Below are 19,928 nucleotides of genomic sequence, written 5' to 3' on the forward strand. Positions count from 1 at the left end.
GGAACGTGACAGTCTGCCAGGGATGAATATTTTGTCTTGTTGTAATGTCATTGTCACCTTTCTCCCGTTTCTGCAGGTGTGTGTTTGTGTGACCTTGACAATCTCACACTCTCCAGCACTTAGAATATAAAAGAGAAAGATAACAAGATGATGATAACCATGGCAGCAATCGTGAGGTTGTCTTTGTTTATCTTCTGCAAACCTCTTCTAATTGTGTATGTGTGTGTGAGTGTTTGTCTTCTTGTTTGTGTGTGGACTTTGAAGCACATGAGCGTTTGAGAGGCAGTTGAAAGGCAGTGTTTTAATCAAATATTAATTTGAGTAAGAGCCGCCAACCTTTAACCACTTGCCCTTCTGAGATGCCGCCAAAAGCAACAGAGAGAGAGAGAGACACACACACACACACACACAGTTTCGCCTTTTACACTGGGTTGAAAGGCAACATTGGACAAGCGTGTGATTGTTTCTATCAAATCTGTCATGTCGAAACCTACTGTGGCTATCATGCAACCAAGAGTACAGTGCCCTTTAATGTACAAAATGGCAATTTTCTGTCTTGTATACTGTATTTTCGGACTATAAGTCGTAGTTTTTTTTTCATAGTTTGGCTGGGGGTGCGACTTATACTCTGGAGCGACTTATGTGTGAAACTATTAACACATTATTATATCATTTCACATGTTATTTGGGTGTTTTGGAGTGACATCGATGGTTTGGTAAACTTGCCCAAATGCCCAACGAAGAGGAAAAAAACATAAGTCGCACCGGAGTATAAGTCGCATTTTTGGGGGACATTTACTTGATAAAAATCCAACACATAGAACAGATATGTCATCTTGAAAGGCAATTTAAAATAAAAATACAATACAGAACAACATGCTGATTAAGTGTACAGTATGATAATGTTACATGATGCATGAACAACGAAATGCGAACGTGGCCGGTATGTTAACGTACCATAGCCATAGTATTGAGAGTTATTCAGATAACTATAGCATAAAGAACATGCTAACAAGTTTACCAAACCATCAGTGTCACTCCAAAACATCAAAATAACATGTGAAATGATATAATATTGTGTTAATAATTCACACATAAGTCGCTCCAGAGTATAAGTCGCAGCCCCAGCCAAACTATGAAAAAACACTCATAGTCCGAAAAATACGGTGTATATGCATATACATGCATATATATATATATATATATATATATATATATATATATATATTTTTTTTTTTTTTTTTTTTTAATTTTTTTTCTAGGTAAAGAGCAATTACAAATATACATGAGAAAACAAGACATTTTATCTAATATTGAACCATTTTTAGTCAATCAATGTCTTTATTTTCGATGTACATTGTTGAAAACAACCAGCAATTGCACCTTAGATGTGACTAGGAAAAATATAAAGACTAATTCACTGCTTTCACTCAAAAAACTTCTGGATCTTATTAAAAAAAAAAATTTTTTTTTAATCTTATTTCTTACCTAAAAATGTCATTATGCTTGATAACACACATCACTTAAAGGTTAAGTGTTTTCCCCACGTGTTTCAATTGACTTTTCATTTGTGTCAAGCTATTTTTAAGTTCTAGTTAAGTTTAGTAGTCTAAACTGTAAGTCCTGATAGGATTTTGAGTTTTTGCAGTTTTTGCAGTGTTCAAAATAAATGTATGATACCTGCTGTATTGGAGCACATAAGGGACCAGTGCTACTTGGTGTTTTATCCAGCAATGACTACTGAGCTAAAATTGACAGTTAGCTTTAATACGTTTTCATTTTACACCCTCATCACTATACGGCGCTGTTCTTACAGATTAACAAAAGCCTTTATGTAAGACACGTTAGACACGCATCAACATTAGTCATAATTAATAGAAACCTAGCCCTCCACAGGGCTAACGTTACGTGGGCAATGGACAGTAACGTTAATGTTATTTATCAGTGCTGATAAGTCTACTGCTTAAAGATGGCGGCTGTTTCCAAACGCCTCAGAGTCTGTCATTTCGCATCTAGTTCTATATGCATGTGATATCTGTGAGACGCACCACCGTAGCATCATGCGGGCATAGTATGTAGCGGCTGTCGGCTGCATTCAGTTATTATTGCTTCTTCCTCTACGCACGTTGTCCCACGTTAAAAGTAGTCCGTGCAAAATGGATGCTTAGAGCTGGCAAAATTAAACGATTCCTCGAGGCGAATAAAATTACTCTGATCAATTTTTAAACTCAGGTTACTGGAGTATTTGTTTCAGCTCTAATATATATATATATATATATATATATATATATATATATATATATATACACATACATACATACATACATATATATATATTTATATACAGTGGGGAGAACAAGTATTTGATACACTGCCAATGGGTTTTCCCATTGTGAGTGTATCAAATACTTGTTCTCCCCACTGTATGTACATACATACATACATACATACATACATACATACATACACACACACACACACACACACACACACACGTATATATCGCATTGATGAAGTTCAAATGATATATCGTTCAGGCTTATTTTAGAGCCATAAAAATGAAGCCCATGTATAACAGAATTCAATAATGCTAAAGATTGGGAAGTGAAATTTAACACCGTATGTCTGTAGCCTTGCTGAGGTGAAAGCAATCGTCGCTATTCAAAAATTGTTTTATCAATTACAAGTCATACATGAAATTGTACTGTGATATATAAAGGGTACCTACCCCTGTCCAAATACCAGTTTGTTGTCAAATACAGGGTGACCCCAAAACCTTTTTAACAATCCAATAAAACCAAGGATGATGGAAGAAAAATATATATATTTATAGTAATTGAAACCTTAAAACGCTCCATTTAAGAAACAATGATCGAATTTAAATTAAAAAAAAAAAAAAAAAACGTTCTTTATATGGCGTCCTCCTATACGACTGCATTCTTGAAATCTGCTGTTAAGATTCTAAAGTGACTCCTCTTCTGAGCTAGGATACTGTGAATTTCATCCTGAATTGACCATGGTTACTAAAATGGCAGATTGTCTACTTGCTCAAGGTCACTGTCTCACAGTGCTGGCACTTGCTCATTTCTGCCAATACGCAAAAATTCCATTTATCTTTTTTCAACAGTGGTCAACAGCATATTTCAAGAACACATTCAAGCAGGAGGACGTCATTTAAAGAGTCTCTTAAAAAATCCATAATTGTTTCTTAAATGACATGTTAAAATGTTTTAATTACAATAAATAAAATATTTTTCTTCCATCAATCAATCTTGGTGTTGTTGGATTGTTTAAAAGTTCTAATTTTTTTGGGGTCACCCTGGATAAAAACAGATGAGCTCCAGATATGTCAGCTCATCATTATCTCTTTAGTTTTTGTTATATCAGAGAAAATGCCATTCGAACAAGGGTGTTTAGACATTTTATATCCATTTAATATCCACGGTCTTTCAAGATAGGATGCCATGTCACAGTTAAAGCAAAATCACACATTTGCCAGAAAAAAAAAAAAAAAAAAAAAAAAAAGAGTTACTCACGCTGCTGGTTCTCATCTTGAGGTGATAGATGAGCCATGTGTAGTTGAAGTTGGTCTCCTCATAATTGACGGACTTTGGGTGGATGCAAACCTTCCCGTCATGCTGAGTGTACACTTTAACCCTACATGAGAGTCTTTATGTTACGAAAAAATATACCAACAATACAATTTGGTCAACTAAAATCTGATGACAAATGTCCAAAAGGCTAATAATATCAAATTCGAGTTAAAAGTACTAAACCAAATGTGTATACAGTAACGCCATCAACCAGCTATTTATTTCTACTAACTTACTTTTCATCCTACCTGTATCTACCCCTTATTTAATTATTTCTGTTGTGCCTCGTGAAGCAGTGACGAACTAACACCTGTAGATGGCGTTGTACATCTAGGTTTAAAATTGAACAACTAGACTTGAGTGCAATGATTCTATCAAACAAATTCAGATGGCGTGCTATTCAATTTATGTTTGAAAAGGCAGACTTCAGATAACTTTGGATTTCATTGTTTATGCTGCTGCGGAATCTGCCAGCTTCTTGACTGTTTTTTTCATTTTAAACTATGCCGATGTGCTGCTCAGAGGGAGCACAACTGAGATCAGTGTGTTTTAGACTGCCGTGTTTGCAGTGGCGTGGTGTGAGCTAGACAAAACCATCACAGTGACAGCAGGGAAGCACCTGCTCTCAGCTTGAAAGTCTGGTTTGGCTATGGAATAAACAAGACTACTTATTAAAGGTTGAACTAAACGTGACAAGAAATGATGTGGCACCACAACTAGAGATGGCAGCTCAAAAGTTTAGATGGTGATCAACAATAAAAGTTTAGCTCACCCGGGTCTCTTTTTACTGTGTGATGGTCGGATCATGGCTACCTTAGGATACAGCCCAGCGACAATCACTGCTTTGATCAACTTCTCGTTATCTAAGGGAAAACCGAACAGATGCTATTCCTTTAAAGCTGAACACACCATTATTCAAACAAAAATTAGAATGCTTCTCTTGTCTATCCACCTGAGTTGACATTAGAGTTGGGGTCTTTAGGGTCCTTGCTGCTGACAAAGCCTGCGTGCATGAGATGTTCAGCAAATTGGCCCTTCATGTTGTGTAGCATCTAAACAACAAAGACAGGAAGGAAGGCGGGAAAATCTTTTTTTCTAAACATTTCTGATAAATGCAATTGGAGGCTGTCAAGCACGTCATTACAACAGATGGTACTTAAATATTTTAAATACTAAAATCCACTGGCAACAATTATCAAATAAAATATGACTTGATATGCTGACCCAAAAGCTACAATTATTACATTAGAGTTTCTCCAGACTAGGCATGTGCCGGTGTGAGATTCTGATGGTATGATAACCTTAGGCCAAAATATCACGGTTTCAGAGTATCACGGTATTGCAATTACCGTATTGCAAAAATGTTCAGGAGTTTCACCTCCTCCAGCCATGGTGTAACACAGCTGACTCATTGACACTGAGCAAAAACCGGTGAGGGATTTCTCCCTGCATTTGTTTGACATAAAAAATAGCCAATACCGTAGGAACTGTATGATGGAAAATTTTTGCGGTTTTGAAACCGAGACGTTTTCATACCACGGCATACCTTTAAACTGGTAAATGGCTCATGTCTACACAAGACCCTTTTTTTAAAAGCCCAAACAATTGCTGTACATTTGATTGACACAGGGCAAACTGGATGCATACAGTGTGTGTATGTATATATATATATATATATATATATATATACATATACATATACATATATATACACACACACACACGTTTTAAATTGTTATACAATTATTAGATTTAAAAATGCAACAAATAAATACAATACAATGCAGAAGTTTCATTTCAATATAATGTAATTTGTTAAAGTCCATAACTAAAGTCAAGATGCTTAGAAATGTCTTATTTTTTTAAACATAAGCAATGCTTCATATTACTGCGCTCAGGTAATAATACTGTGCTTAGGTAGCATAGGTGTTAATAACGTATTTTTTTTTTGTAGTTGTTTTTTCCTCTTCTGCCTGCCTCTTATCTTTATGTACCCCCTAAACCATTTCCAGTTCACTGCTTTCTTGAAATAAATAAAGCATAATGAACAACCACAAACTCCCATGTGGCACATGAAAACTGTTCAAACCACAAGGACACTCATATTCCTATCCTCTGGGTCTAAGCAGCTGAACAGGATAGGTTAAAAATATAAATAAATAAATATATAACTGTGCTCACTTGAAGTGTGTTGGCAGACAGGAAGTTGTCCCAGCAGAAATCTCGCTCGCACCGACCACCACGCTGTTTAGCTTCTTGCCAGCCCTGCCCAAAATATGAATGAGGATTTATGATTCATATACAACAAATGGAGCTGCTATCAGTACTACCTGAAAAGCATTAACCACAGTGAGGTGATCGCTTTTAGTGTTCCTGGACAGCATTTTCCTCCTCTTGTCTGCCATCTCCTCTTTGCCCTGAGAGGCAGGAAGTCATGTGACAGTTTGAGGACACCATGTTTGCCACGTGTTTTGCTCCCACTGGTACAGCTTTCATCTTAGAGCAACCTACCAGGGGTATGAAGAAAGGGTCTTTGAAGCTGAGGGAAGCGGCGATGGTGAGCACGGGGTCGAGGCAGCCTAGCAGTGCTCCAAACAGAATGAGCTTTCCGATGTGAGGCTCAACAGGCAGGCGAGCCAGGTGGACACCGAGCGCCGTCAGGTTCTCCGAGTGGTCCAAGGCGTTCTGACAAACACAAAATAAAAAAACACAAATGTCAACTCATTGAGGTGAAAACAGGTTTTATAGATGTCATTTTAAAATTCAATTGAATGCATTTGCATTAATGCATTCACTTTACTGCTGCAACGATGAATCGATTAACTCGAGTATTGGATTAGAAAAAAAAGATCCGAATTAAATTTTGCTGCTTCGAGTATTCGTTTAATTATCGTGGCGTTGTAATGGTTTGTTTTGAAAGTGTTTGCATTTAGTTGTATTGATTTGGGTGGATACACTGCCCTCTAGTGTGCCTCATTTCACATGGCTGACTCCAGCTGCTCCCTGTTAAGACCAACATCAGCCAAGTTTTTGTTTGCGCTCATGTTTTTTTTAAATGCATTTGTAATTTAGTTGATAGGTATATTTAACAGTTTTTTGTGGGCATATGTGTTTGAACCATTTGTTAAGAGCATGGTTAAAAAAAAACGTTACCATTTTATAGCATTTAACCTGGCAGAATTTTGCTATGTAAGTTAGCCAATAGTTCTTTTGTTGTACATAGATCCTCATTAAAAAAATTTTTTATACCGTTTGAGGCTCAGCTCAGGGTATTTTCATTTTTCATGTTCCTTATCCGATTACTTGATTATTCGAACTAAGTAGTTCATCGATTAATCGACTACTAAAATAATCGATAGCTGCAGCCCTATTTTGAACATTGCAAAAACTCAAAATCCTATCAGCGTAATGACATTTTTTGGTCAGAAATATGATATATATGTATATTTTTTTTAATAAGAGATCTGGAAGTTTTTTGAGTGAAAGCCGTGAATTAGTTTTTTTTCTTCTTTCTATTCACACCTGAGATGCAATTGTTGGCTGTTTTCAACAATGTACATCGAAAATAAAGACATTGATTGTCTGGAAATGGTTCTATCTTAGGTGAAATGCCTTGTTTTCTCATGTATATTTATAATTGCTCTTCACCTAAAAAATGTTTTATCCGATTACTCGATTCATCGATAGAATTTTCAGTCGAATACTCGATTACTAAAATATTCGATAGCTGCAGCCCTAATTCACTTTATTGCTAAGTGTATTTAAATGGCCAGATAAAGCTTTTTGTATGTGTTTTACTTCCTTTTTACACGGATTTAATTTGTTTTGCAAAAAAAAAAAAAAAAAAAAAAAAAAGAGTTCTGGCGATTAATAAATATAGCCAACCAAGAACCATGCAAGGATTGAACAGCGTTCAGTTATCAAGTTTTGGTTGCTGAAGGGTGCATTGCAAAGCAATTGAAATTCATAGGAGAATGTCAACTATGTATGGTGCCACGTTTCAGCCCAAAAAATGTTTGAAAAAAAGTTTGAAAGTGACGAAGTCACAAGTGTTGTGAGCAACTGGTCGAGACATCAGTCCAAAGATTTTACACTGAGAGAATACGGAAGCTTGTGCACAGAATGGAAAAGTGCATGACAGTGCAGGGAGACTATGTTGGAAAATAAAAATTCACTTCTATTTGTACTAGAAGTCCTTCTACTGAAAAAATTCACCTTATTTATTGAATGACCCTCGTATACTACATTAGCTGGCAATGACAGCGCAGGATGTCCAATCCATCTTAACCTGGAGGAGTTGGCAGGAAATGATCACTGCCAGCCCTCCCAGTCAAAATGTATTGGATGTTTATAGTCATCAATGATACTAAACCATTAGCATTCACAGCCAGACATTTCAGTTTAAATGAATTGGACTATCCAGCATGGTCACTGGCAGCCAATGAGCTAATAATCCTCATATGGCACTCCAAAATTGTAAATGACTGCCAGAGGTTTTTGAATATATTTTTGCCCAATTTTATTAGTTTTTTAGTCTCAACCTAATTCTCAGCTTTGACAAACTCAATTTAGCTGCAACCTGCCTAACAGACACAAAAAGATTCTAAACTTGAATAGCTTCAACTGAAGACATACCGTAAGTGTATCTGTTTGTATTGTAAATATTCTTTGTTTCTGTGTCCTACCAGGTCTTTAAGGTTCTTTATGGCCAGATTCACAGCCTTTTCAGTAGGAGGGTCCAGAGCTTTCTGCAAGAAGTGAGCGATTCCCCCAAGCTTTAATATCTAGAGAATACAACACCAATCACACACCAATATATATGAATTACACACAGATAAAAAATGGGACCACATTTATTGTAGTTCTCATAGTAAACATGCAAACTGATGAAATAAGTCCACCACTCACCAGCTGATTTTACAGTGAAAAGGTACGGAAATACCTCGAAGCTCAACCTCAGGCACAACATTAATAAACCACTCAATAAAGCCACTGGCGCAAACACTCTATGAGAGTGACCTTTGCCTATGTGTTCCATTAGCATGTGCTGAGGCAGGAGCTGAGTGGATTGGGAGGCTATACATGGACGATGGCAGAAATAAATGGCAAACCATTGCTGAAAAAGCGATGCCCTCACCTGGGGGCGTCAGGTGAACATTAAGTCCTTTATGTTAAGTGCAGGGTTTATTTTCTCTCCGTCCATTTCAATGTAAAAGAAAACCTCTATATAAGAATGCATTTACGGGCTCTACAAAAACCATAACACCACTTTAGCCTAAGGCTATTTTTGGAAGTCACTCAACTCAACTATTTAACGAATTCAAACATTTTTGCTTTCAACCATAAAAGAAATTCTTTTATATTGGGATTTAGCATTGAAGCGGTGCAGACAGAGCTCTGTAATATAGCTCGAGGAAAAAAAAAAAAAACAATTTCATAAATACTGTATATAATTATATATATATATATATATATATATATATATATATATACACATACTATATATATATATATATGGCGGAAAACACAGACAAGTCTGAAAAAGCAGACAAAATGTCTATATGCAGCCATAGCAGTTTCATGGCGCATTAGGCCCCCAACTATTTTTAATTTGTACGTTTTACCCTGGAGACCCCCGTTTACAGACACCGCCCAATGGCTTTGGTTTCAACCCAGCCATAAAAAGAAGGTAAGTAATTATATTATTCGAAAGGTCTATCATTTTTAGCTTAGAATCATTAAGTGTCTAATATTTAATTTAAAAAAATATATATTAAAAAAAACACCTCTATAAAATTATTCACTCGCATATTTTAAGCTTTTAAACAAATGATGTCACAATGAAACAAATAGTGTGTGAATAGGTCACGGATATCTACCTCTTGCCTTGCACAACCAAACTGTTCTCCCTGTATTTTTTAAACACTGTGAGAAATAGTCTGGGACCCAGCCCCTTAATGGTCTCTCGAGTCCAGACGAAATCGACCATGCAATCAGATTTGTTTATTTGCGTGACGTATTCTTAACGAGCAACGTCACTCTTGCGCGTGGGAAGTCGTCTCCACCACAACACAGATGGCGAACGGGAGAGCCGAGAATATGTTCCAATCCGCGGTAAATTCAGTTTTAAATGACCAAAAAACACATCCAGTCGCTAAAACCTCAGCAACTGTCTCGCGCTAGCCATATTGAATAAACTTATCCGTTCTCCTCGTATATTTACGCCCTGACGTTAAAGTTTCTTCTCGCTTTACCAACGTCACATCAGCCCGTCGCTGATTGGTCCACTCCGCTGTCTGTTTGCAATGGCTTGCTCCGCCCTGTGAATTTGATCCGCCGAACGGTCACCAGACTCTATAGCTCTGCTCGAACAACGGTGAGTTTGGAGTTCAGGCTAATCTACCTCATAACTATTGTATTTTTTTTTGTTACTGTCGCATTTCCCCTGATATTTTAGGTGATAAATAATCGATCCAAACAAAGGAAAATTGAAAAAAAAGAAAAAACGTTTAAAAGGGTAAATATTTGAAAAAGAAAATCTCGACGACTGCTTGATGTCTACGATTTTTGCATTGCGACCCTTGTAATATTACCGTGTTTCACCCATAAAATCCCCCAAAAGTCTGGCTGTGGCCATTTACAGCTATGTCTTGACACTTGGTGAGACATGCACACAGAGTTTTTGGATCGAAACAAGGTAAGTACACGATAATATCTCGTTAAAATCTTGGTGTCTTTAATTATGCTCTCTCATGCTCTCACCTCCAGTTAGGGCTTAGGGCTTTTAATTTTTTTTTTTTTTTTTTTTATGCCCTCCTGTTCAATTTTTTTCTTCCCCCAGAAAATGGAAATTTTAAGCTTTCCAATGATATATCACACATGCAAAAAGGACAATTTTGAAATTTGGCCAAATTGGGGTCTCAGTGCGGAATTTCAAGTCACCTGAGTTTTTTCCGCCATATACATATTCTAGTATCTTCAAAGTAGCCACCCTATGCTCTGATTACTTTTTTGCACACTCTTGCCATTCTCTTAATGGGCCTCAAGAGGGAGTCACCCAAAATAATTTTTGACTTCATGAGTATGCTTTTTCAGGGTTAATTAGTGGAATTATTGCTTTATCAATGAGGTTGGGATCTTTATTTGTGTTGCATTGAATGAAGTGTGTCTAAACTTTTGGCCTATACTGTATATATACATACATATGTGTGTATTCAGTAAGGAGCAGAAGTATTTGCACCCCTTGTGATTTTGCAAGTTTACCCACAAAGAAAATAGGAAGAGAAACAAAGTTTCAGCTCCATCCAAAGACTTTCTATTGGATTGAGGTCTGGAGACTGACTAAGCCATTCCAGAACTCTGATATGGTTTCTACGCAGTCACTCCTTGGTCAGCTTTGCTGCCTGCTTCGGATCATTGTCATGTTGGACGATCCAGCCATAACTCATCTTCAAATCTCTGACTGAGGGAAGGAGGTTATGGCTCAAAATGTCATGATACATTTCATCATTCATCCTCTGCTTTATACAGTACAGTCGTCATATGCCCTTTGCCAAAAAGCAGCCCCTTACATACAGCACATCCATTTTACCTTGACTATGATTAATGTATGATTATCTGAAAAAATGTCTGCATGGGCTGCAGATAAAAAAATATTTTAAAATAAATAATGTAGAAAATAAATAAATACATTTCAAATAAATGCAAGTCATCAGCCAATCAAACGTTCATTTGAAGGGAAAAATGGACCGGCACATGCAAGTGAAAAGAGGTAAATCTAAGTCTTAACATAATGAAAATTATTAACTTAATAATGGTAGGGACAATACTATCCTTACAGCATTTTGGAAGATAAAATTACCTATATAACTGAACTCATTATGACATGCAAATAAGGTTGCTTAAAAGTTGGTGGGGACAATTTGGGCATCCTGAAAAGTTGGAAGTGTTATGTCCCTGCAGTCCCTATGCAAACCTACACTCCTGCTCTGAACAAAGAATATTACGTGAATGAGTCATTACGTACATGTTATTGCCATCTACTAGTCCTTCTTAAAAAATAGCATATTGTGATGAAGTTCATTATTTTCTGTAATGTACTGATAAACATTAGACTTTCATATATTTAAGATTCATTACACACAACTGAAGCAGTTCAAGCCTTTTATTGTTTTAATATTGAAGCTTTTGGCAAAAGAGTCATGAAAAACCAAAAATCCCTATCTCAAATAATTAGCATATCGTGAAAAAGGTACTCTAAAGAACCTACTAACCTAATCATCTGAATCAACAAATTAACTCAAAACCCCTGTGAAAGATTACTGAGGCTTTTAAAAACTCCCAGCCTGGTTCATTACTCAAAACCGCAATCATTGGCAAGACTGCCGACCTGACTGCTGTCCAGAAGGCCATCATTGACACCCTCAAGCTAGAGGCTTGGACACAGAAAGAAATTTCTGAGCGAATAGGCTGTTCCCAGTGTGCTGTATCAAGGCACCTCAGTGGGAAGTCTGTGGGAAGGAACAAGTGTGGCAGGAAAAGCTGCGCAACCAGAAGAGGTGATCGTACCCTGAGAAAGATGGTGGAGAAGGGCCGATTCCAGACCTTGGGGGTCCTGCAGAAACAGTGGACTGAGTCTGGAGTAGACGTGCCGGTTACCGGTTTCACGGTTTACTGTGGTGTGAAAACGTCGCGGTTTCAAAACCACAAAAATTTTCCGTCATACCTTAGTACGGTATTCGCTATTTTTCATGTGCCAAAATGCAGCCGAAGTGGCTTGGTACGGCAGCGCTCACCCTTCCCCTGTTTGTTGCCGTGAGTGTCAGTGACGCTATTCTGCTGAACAGCCAGCAAACCCCAAAAACACCCTCCAAACACACAGCGTACTTTTCTTCAATTTATTGAGCTCTCAAATCGTGCTTAAATATACAAATGAATACATTTAAAACGTTGTACAATTGTATTTTTCCACGTGTGATTAGGTTCAACAGGATAGCAGTAGCACCATTAAAAAGTTCACTAAAAACAAAACACACATTTTCCTTTCAAATTCAATATACAAACTAACTAAAACTTACAAAGACGAATGTTAGCCTAGGCTAAGCTGGGATAGCAGCTTCGTCGAGATTTTATGTCTCACAGCCGCTGAGTGAGAAACAAGCTTGAGTGGAAGAAGGGGGGAAGAAAAAGGATCGCGTCAAAGATCGCAAATTGAGAAAGGAGGTCTCACTCCTCACTTATTTTTTTTTTTAGATGAAACCTTTCCTCAACAATATTTACATTTTAACTAATTCATAAAAATAACTTATACATTTTTAACCAACTTATTAACTTAAGAATTCTTTGTTCTTTTTAACACAAAGGCATGGCATCATGTAGACTAGAGTTGACACAGTGGCTGAAAATGGCAAAACTTCACTTGAGCTCCCCCCCCCCCCCCCTCAAAAAAAGTCATACAGTATATATTTTTAATTTTATTTAGAAGTGTTTTTACTTTTTTATAGCAATTATTTTGTTCTTACTCTAATATTGAGCAACTTGAGCTGTGGCTGTGGGTATAGTCTAGGTTCTATTTATTTTAATTTTATATAAAATATTTGTTATTTTATGTTAATTTATTTATTTTCACATTATATTCATGTTCCAATTTGCAAATATGTTTTGAAAAAAAATCCTGTTCAATGGAAAAAAAATTTTTTTTTTCTTTTTAAAAAAAAAAAAAAAAAAAAAACATACATCTCAAAATTTTGGAGCTATAATTGCAATACCGTGATACCGTGAAACCGCGGTATTTTTGTTCACGGTTATCGTACCGTCAAAATCTCATACCGGCACATGCCTAGTCTGGAGTAGAAACATCCAGAGCCACCGTGCACTGGCGTGTGCTGGAAATGGGCTACAGGTGCCGCATTCCCCAGGTCAAGCCACTATTGAACCTGAAACAGCGGCAGAAGCGCCTGACCTGGGCTAGAGAGAAGCAGTAGTGGACTGTTGCTCAAATTTTGCATATCAATCAGAAATCAAGGTGCCAGAGTTTGGAGGAAGACTGGTCAGAAGGAAATGCCAAAATGCCTAAAGTCCAGTGTCAAGTGTCCACAGTCGGTGATGGTCTGGGGTGCCATGTCAGCTGCTGGTGTTGGTCTACTGTGTTTTATCAAGGGCAGGGTCAATGCAGCAAGCTATCAGGAGATTTTGGTACACTTCATGCTTCCAACTGCTGAAAAGCTTTATGGAGATGAAGATTTCATTTTTCAGCACCACCTGGCACCTGCTCACAGTGCCAAAACCACTGGTAAATGGTTTACAGACTATGGCATTACTGTGCTCAATTTTCCTGCCAACTCTCCTACCCTGAACCCCATAGAGAATCTGTGGGATATTGTGAAGAGGAAGTTAAGAGACACCAGACCCAACACTATGGATGAGCTGAAGGCCACTATTGAAGAATCCTAGGCCTCCATAACACTTCAGCAGTGCCACAGGCTGATTGCCTCCATGCAACGCCGCATTGAGGCAGTCATTTCTGCTAAAGGATTCCCGACCTAGTATTGGGTGCATAGCTGATATAATTAATTGAAGGTTGACTTTTTTTGTAGTAAAAAAAACTTTTTTGTATTGGTCGGATGAAATATGCTAATTTTTTTAGATAGGGATTTTTGGTTTTTCTTGACTTTTTTTGCCAAAATCATCAATATTAAAAAAAATAAAAGGCTTCAACTACTTCAGTTGTGTGTAATGAATCTAAAATATATGAAAGTCCAATGTTTATCAGTACATTACAGAAAATAATTAACTTTATCACAATATGCTAATTTTTTTTAGAAGGACTAGTATATAAAATAGAGACTCAGAATAAAACAGGCTTTAACAGGTAGCATGAAACAGGCAAGGGAACTAAAATGCTGTTTACTCGAAGCATAAGAACTAAAAGGCATGGGGAAGATAATATGACATTTGAGTTAATATGGACATGGCCTAAATGTGTCACACTGCTCAAAAATATGATTTTCAAACAATTCAGTGCATCCTACAAAATTTTCGCTTTGAGCTGTCTGCCTGTAATTGGTAGCAAATAATAGCAAATAGACCTTGATCTGCAGGCATAGCTCCTCCAGTGGCGTTCTCATGATTTCTGGTAATTGGTAAGCATCCAGAAGGCTGGCTCGGAGACCGTTGTACAGATGATAGCACTTCCCCGGGCACACTCTATGCATACACATGAAGAATAGAACGGGAAAATAAAACTTATGTCGGGGGGGGGGGGGACTAATTGAGATTCAATGGCACGAATCTACACTGAAGAAGCAGCTTGGGCTAATTGGGTCTGGCTCCACTCTGATATCAGAAAGAACCAACAGACCTATGACTTTTGGGTATGATATAATGAAGATTGGCACCAAATGTAATCACAGTGGCTCTAACATCCATACAAAGGACGAAATGGTGAACGAACAAAGGCAAATACACACCTCCCAGCACGGCCTTTCCTCTGTTTGGCATTGGCCAGGCTCACCCACTCGGCAGTCATTGTACTAATGTTGTTGTTGGTGTCAAAATTGGTTTCCTTGATTTTGCCTCCATCAATCACAAAAACCACATCATCTATTGTGATGCTGAGAGAGAGCGGGGAGGGAATTAGGAATGAAATCAAGTCAGATGGAAAACCAGTTCAAAGCAATCAGTTAAAAAATGCTTGGTTTTGACTCGCATTCATGCTCGGGTAGAAAATAAAATTGAGCCCTAAAGGAACTTTAGTGCCTATTTTTAGAAAAAACATGGAGTGCTCAAGCAGCTTCTTTAACTTGTGCATGAACAAATGGGTAAATTGCCAGTTAGTCAGCCCTTTCCAAGCCAATATTGCAGTCCTTTGTCATTTATAACTGCTATGCACACATACAGTGGGGAGAACAAGTATTTGATACACTGCCGATTTTGCTGGTTTTCCCACTTGCAAATCATGTAGAGGTCTGTAATTTGTATCATAAGTTCTCTTCAACTATGAGGGACGGAATCTAATACAAAAAAAAAAAAAAAACAATCACGTTGTATGATTTTTAAATAATAAATTAGCATTTAATTGCATGAAATAAGTATTTGATACATCACAAAAATCAAACTCAATATTTGGTACAGAAACTTTTGTTTTCTATTACAGATACCAAACGTTTCCTGTAGTCCTTGACAAGGTTTGCACACACTGCAGCAGGGATTTTGGCCCACTCCTCCATGCAGATCTTCTCCAGAGCCTTCAGGTTTCGGGGCTGCTGCTGGACAACACGGACTTTCAGCTCCCTCCATAGATTTTCTATCGGGTTCAGATCTGGTGACTGGCTAGGCCACTCCAGGACCTTAAGATGCTTCTTACGGAGCCACTCTTTAGTTGCCTTGGCTGTGTGCTTTGGGTCGTTGTCATGCTGGAAGACCCAGCCACAACCCATCTTCAGGGCTCTCACTGAAGGAAGGACGTTGTCAGCCAAGATCTGGCGATACATAGCCCCATCCATCCTCCCCTCAATACGGTGCAGTCGTCCTGTACCCTTGGCAGAGAAGCAGCCCCAAAAAAATTATGTTTCCTCCTCCATGTTTCACGGTTGGGATGGTGTTCTTGGGGTTGTACTCATCCTTCTTTTTCCTCCAAACACGACGAGCCGAGTTTAGACCAGAAAGTTCCATTTTGGTCTCATCCGACCACATGACCTTCTCCCATTGCTCCTCTGGATCATCCAGATGGTCAGTGGCAAACTTCAGACATGTCTGGACATGCACTGGCTTCAGCAGCGGGACCTTGCGTGCGCTGTAGGATTTTAATCCATGATGGCGTAATGTGTTTCCGATGGTTTTCTTCGAGACTGTGGTTCCAGCTCTCTTCAGGTCATTGACCAGGTCCTGCCGTGTAGTTCTGGGCTGTTCCCTCACCTTCCTCATTATCAGTGATGCCCCACGAGGTGAGATCTTGCATGGAGCCCCAGAACGAGGCAGACTGACCGTCAACTTGAACTTCTTCCATTTTCTAATAATCGCTCCAACAGTTGTTACCTTCTCACCAAGCTGCTTGCTTATTTTCCTGTAGCCCATCCCAGCCTTGTGCAGGTCTATTATTTTATCCCTGATGTCCTTACACAGCTCTTTGGTCTTGGCCATTGTGGAGAGGTTGGAGTTTGTTTGTTTGAGCATGTGAACAGGTGTCTTTTATACAGTTAACAAGTTCAAACAGGTGCAGTTACTTCCGGTAATGAGTGGAGAACAGGAGGGGTTCTTAAAAAAGAAAGAACTAAGAGCCGAAATATTTACTAGTTGGTAATGTATCAAATACTTATTTCATGCAGTTAAATACAAATTTATTATTTAAAAAATTATACAATGTGATTTTCTGGATTTTTGTATTAGATTCCGTCCCTCACAGTTGAAGAGAACTTATGATACAAATTACAGACGTCTACATGGCTTGCAAGTGGGAAAACCAGCAAAATCGGCAGTGTAGCAAATACTTGTTCTCCCCACTGTACACACAAGTGGTAAAAGCCTCAAGTAAAAATAAACTTTTGTCATAGTGAGCCATTCTACACTTACCTCGTTTCAGCGATATTGGTAGCGATCACAATCTTCCGCACGCCAGGTGGAGGCCGTTTGAACACCTGGGAAGTGTGGGGAATGAGGTTGAGATTGGATTCTGGCTAAATTGAAAAGGAGAAATAAAGCTGGACATTTGTCCGAGGGGTAGGCGGCAAATACTGACCTGAGTCTGATTAACCGTTGGCATGAGGGAGTGCAGAGGGATGATAACAAAACGATCTGAGCACAACAGGAAGCACAAACAAGACAGTGCTGGTAAGAGCAGAGTAAAAGTAGCAGCTGTGTCGACCTGCTGCTACATACTACAGCCTTAACATCAATGTTTCATGAAGTATATTTCCCACCGAGTTAAAATAAAAAGATGTGTGAAATGTAGACTTTAGGCTAAAATTTGGGGTGTAACAGTACACAAAAATCCTGGTTCGGTACGTACCTCGGTTTTGAGGTCACGGTTCGGTTCATTTTCGGTACAGTAAGAAAACAAAAAATGCAAAATATAAATGTGCTAGTTGTCTATTACACACCTTTGTGCTTTCAACAATAGGAACATTAGCCTATACAAAGCTAGAATTCTGCTTAAAAAGTAGCGGGTATTTAAAGATAATCCATCAACAATTTGCCTTTCAGACCCCGCGTATTGGTCAGCTTTCTTTCTGAAAGAAAGAAGAAAAAAGAAGTCCTGTGCGAATAAGAAAAGCAATCCCAATGACAAAGATTTTAACATGTATTTTACAAATGAAATGCCTTTTGAAACATTTTTTTTCTTATGGACCGTTTTCAAAAGCTTTATTGGTGGATTTTCTCAAGTTAAAGCGCCACACAGAAATTAATAAATTTAATTGTGTAAGCAGGATGGGTATATTATTCTTATTATTACAGGTGTTTGAGCTCATTTCAATTTATTTCATTTAAATGGGCTATTATTTATTTTATTATGTGTTTATATTTTACAAATGTGATGTAGTATTCATTTATATTGTATATTTTATGTTGTATAACTTTAGTTCCTATGTGAATATTAGTTCCTACTTGTTTTGTTGTGGTAGGCGGGTTTTGTATTAAACACGGGGCCGTTTTGGTTATTATTATAGCAGAGAAGACAGCAGTAAATCAACAAAGACAAGTCAAATGTGCCCCGATCTACCACTCAAGAGATCTGATGGACTCAAAAAGTAGGTTACAATTGCATATTAGTTTGAAAATCGACCGGATCCACTGTATTTTTACACGAGTGACTTCCGGCCTGATCCTAGCTACCGGTAGTAGTATTGAAGCAGGAGGGCCGCGTCTCGCGTCAAATAATAAACTCTGCCGTTCTTTTCGCGTGCGTCGCATTGAGCCGCTTCTGGGACGCATCAAACACACGGCCGCACTGCGACTGGTGTGCATTGGCTGATTGACTCTAACGCCAGCGTTTCACTGCGTTCTCGCGGCAGCCACGTGGTCGCGCCGTTGACGTTTCTGGGTTATACTGTCCTACCGTGTTGAAGAGAAGACGGAGTAAATATAATCTACACAAAGAAACTGTAACCCGATCGACTCGCAGCCTCGAAAAGTAAGGGTTATATTACTTCAGGTTCCGAACCGAGCACCACGTACCGGTAACGGTTCAATACGATCACATGTACCGTTACACCCTTAGCTAAAATCTAAGCAATTTATTAGCATCGAGGAAGACATTTTATGCTGATATCTCAATATGGGTTAAAATACTAGATTTTCATAATTTATTAAAACCAAAGTGAAAGGTGATTAATTGATGATGTAAATGATCATTTTTAAGCAAAGCACAGCAGTCCCAAACATTAATAACACCTCCATTTTATGAAAAGACATACTGACAGATTGGTACAGAACCAAAATAATAAAGGATTCTAATTAACGGTATGAGTCACTGAATGCTGTAACTGTTCCCTTTGAATTACTATAGATACAGTGTAGTTACAGTGAAGTTTTTTTTTTAATTATTTAAGTTTCACGGCTGCAGCTATTGATTATTTAGGTAATTGATTAATCTATCCATTAGTTAGTTCGAATAATTGAGTAGTCGGGTTACGAACATTTAATGCGTTGCAGAATAAATTTTCGGATATGTAAAACAAATTAAGTGTTTATGCTTGCAATAATATTTATTTTGGCTTGCCAACACATTCAAAAGAGCATTAAATGTGAATACAAAATAAAATTCCTAAGTGTTTCTTCAAACAATGCAGAATTTGCATTCATTTCACAAAAGCAATATTTGTATTTAAAAATAGAATTAAAATAGCTGAGTTTAGCCTCAAACGATATAAAAAAAAACCAATAAGAATTTAAGTACAACTAAAGAACAATTGGCTAACTTGCATTGTAAAATTCCACTAGCTTAAACACTCTTAAATGCTGCTAATCGTTCAAACAAATAATCCCACATAAAAGTGATAAACTAAATAACAAATGCAAACAAAAACATACCTTGTTGGTCTTAACAGGGAGCAGCTGGATTCAGCTATGTTAGACAAGTTATGGCCTATTCATTGTTGCCACTAAAGGGCAGTGTATCCACCCAAATAAATAAATGCAACACTTTAAAAACACAACATTACAACGTCATTGTAATTAAACGAATCATTGAAGCTGCTAAATTTGATTCAAAGCTTTTTTCTAATCGAATTACTCAGGTTAATCGATTAATCGTTGCAGCAATAAACAGTTTACATAAGTATCTATTGTTTGTATTTATTCATCCAATTCACGTGCACACGACACTTTGGCACCAAAGCC

At 37.8% G+C, this 19,928-nt stretch overlaps 1 protein-coding gene across 2 annotated transcripts in view; it reads right to left on the reverse strand.

The window, feature by feature from the left end:
* dhx36 (DEAH (Asp-Glu-Ala-His) box polypeptide 36) overlaps window positions 1–19,928 on the reverse strand; it is a 41,673-nt gene that overhangs the window by 9,646 nt on the left and 12,099 nt on the right. For both annotated transcript variants that reach the window (XM_057839458.1, XM_057839456.1), the window contains exons 14-24: window positions 17,329–17,384; window positions 17,163–17,227; window positions 15,062–15,205; window positions 14,681–14,798; window positions 8,279–8,377; window positions 6,105–6,278; window positions 5,924–6,010; window positions 5,775–5,858; window positions 4,546–4,645; window positions 4,366–4,456; window positions 3,537–3,657 (exon numbers count right to left, since the gene is read on the reverse strand). In XM_057839458.1, coding sequence (XP_057695441.1) covers window positions 3,537–3,657; window positions 4,366–4,456; window positions 4,546–4,645; window positions 5,775–5,858; window positions 5,924–6,010; window positions 6,105–6,278; window positions 8,279–8,377; window positions 14,681–14,798; window positions 15,062–15,205; window positions 17,163–17,227; window positions 17,329–17,384 — 1,139 coding nt within the window. The remainder of the gene's footprint in view (window positions 1–3,536; window positions 3,658–4,365; window positions 4,457–4,545; window positions 4,646–5,774; window positions 5,859–5,923; window positions 6,011–6,104; window positions 6,279–8,278; window positions 8,378–14,680; window positions 14,799–15,061; window positions 15,206–17,162; window positions 17,228–17,328; window positions 17,385–19,928) is intronic.

Source organism: Corythoichthys intestinalis, chromosome 6, assembly GCF_030265065.1.
Source record: "Corythoichthys intestinalis isolate RoL2023-P3 chromosome 6, ASM3026506v1, whole genome shotgun sequence".
In the NCBI taxonomy this organism is placed as follows: Eukaryota; Metazoa; Chordata; class Actinopteri; order Syngnathiformes; family Syngnathidae; genus Corythoichthys; species Corythoichthys intestinalis.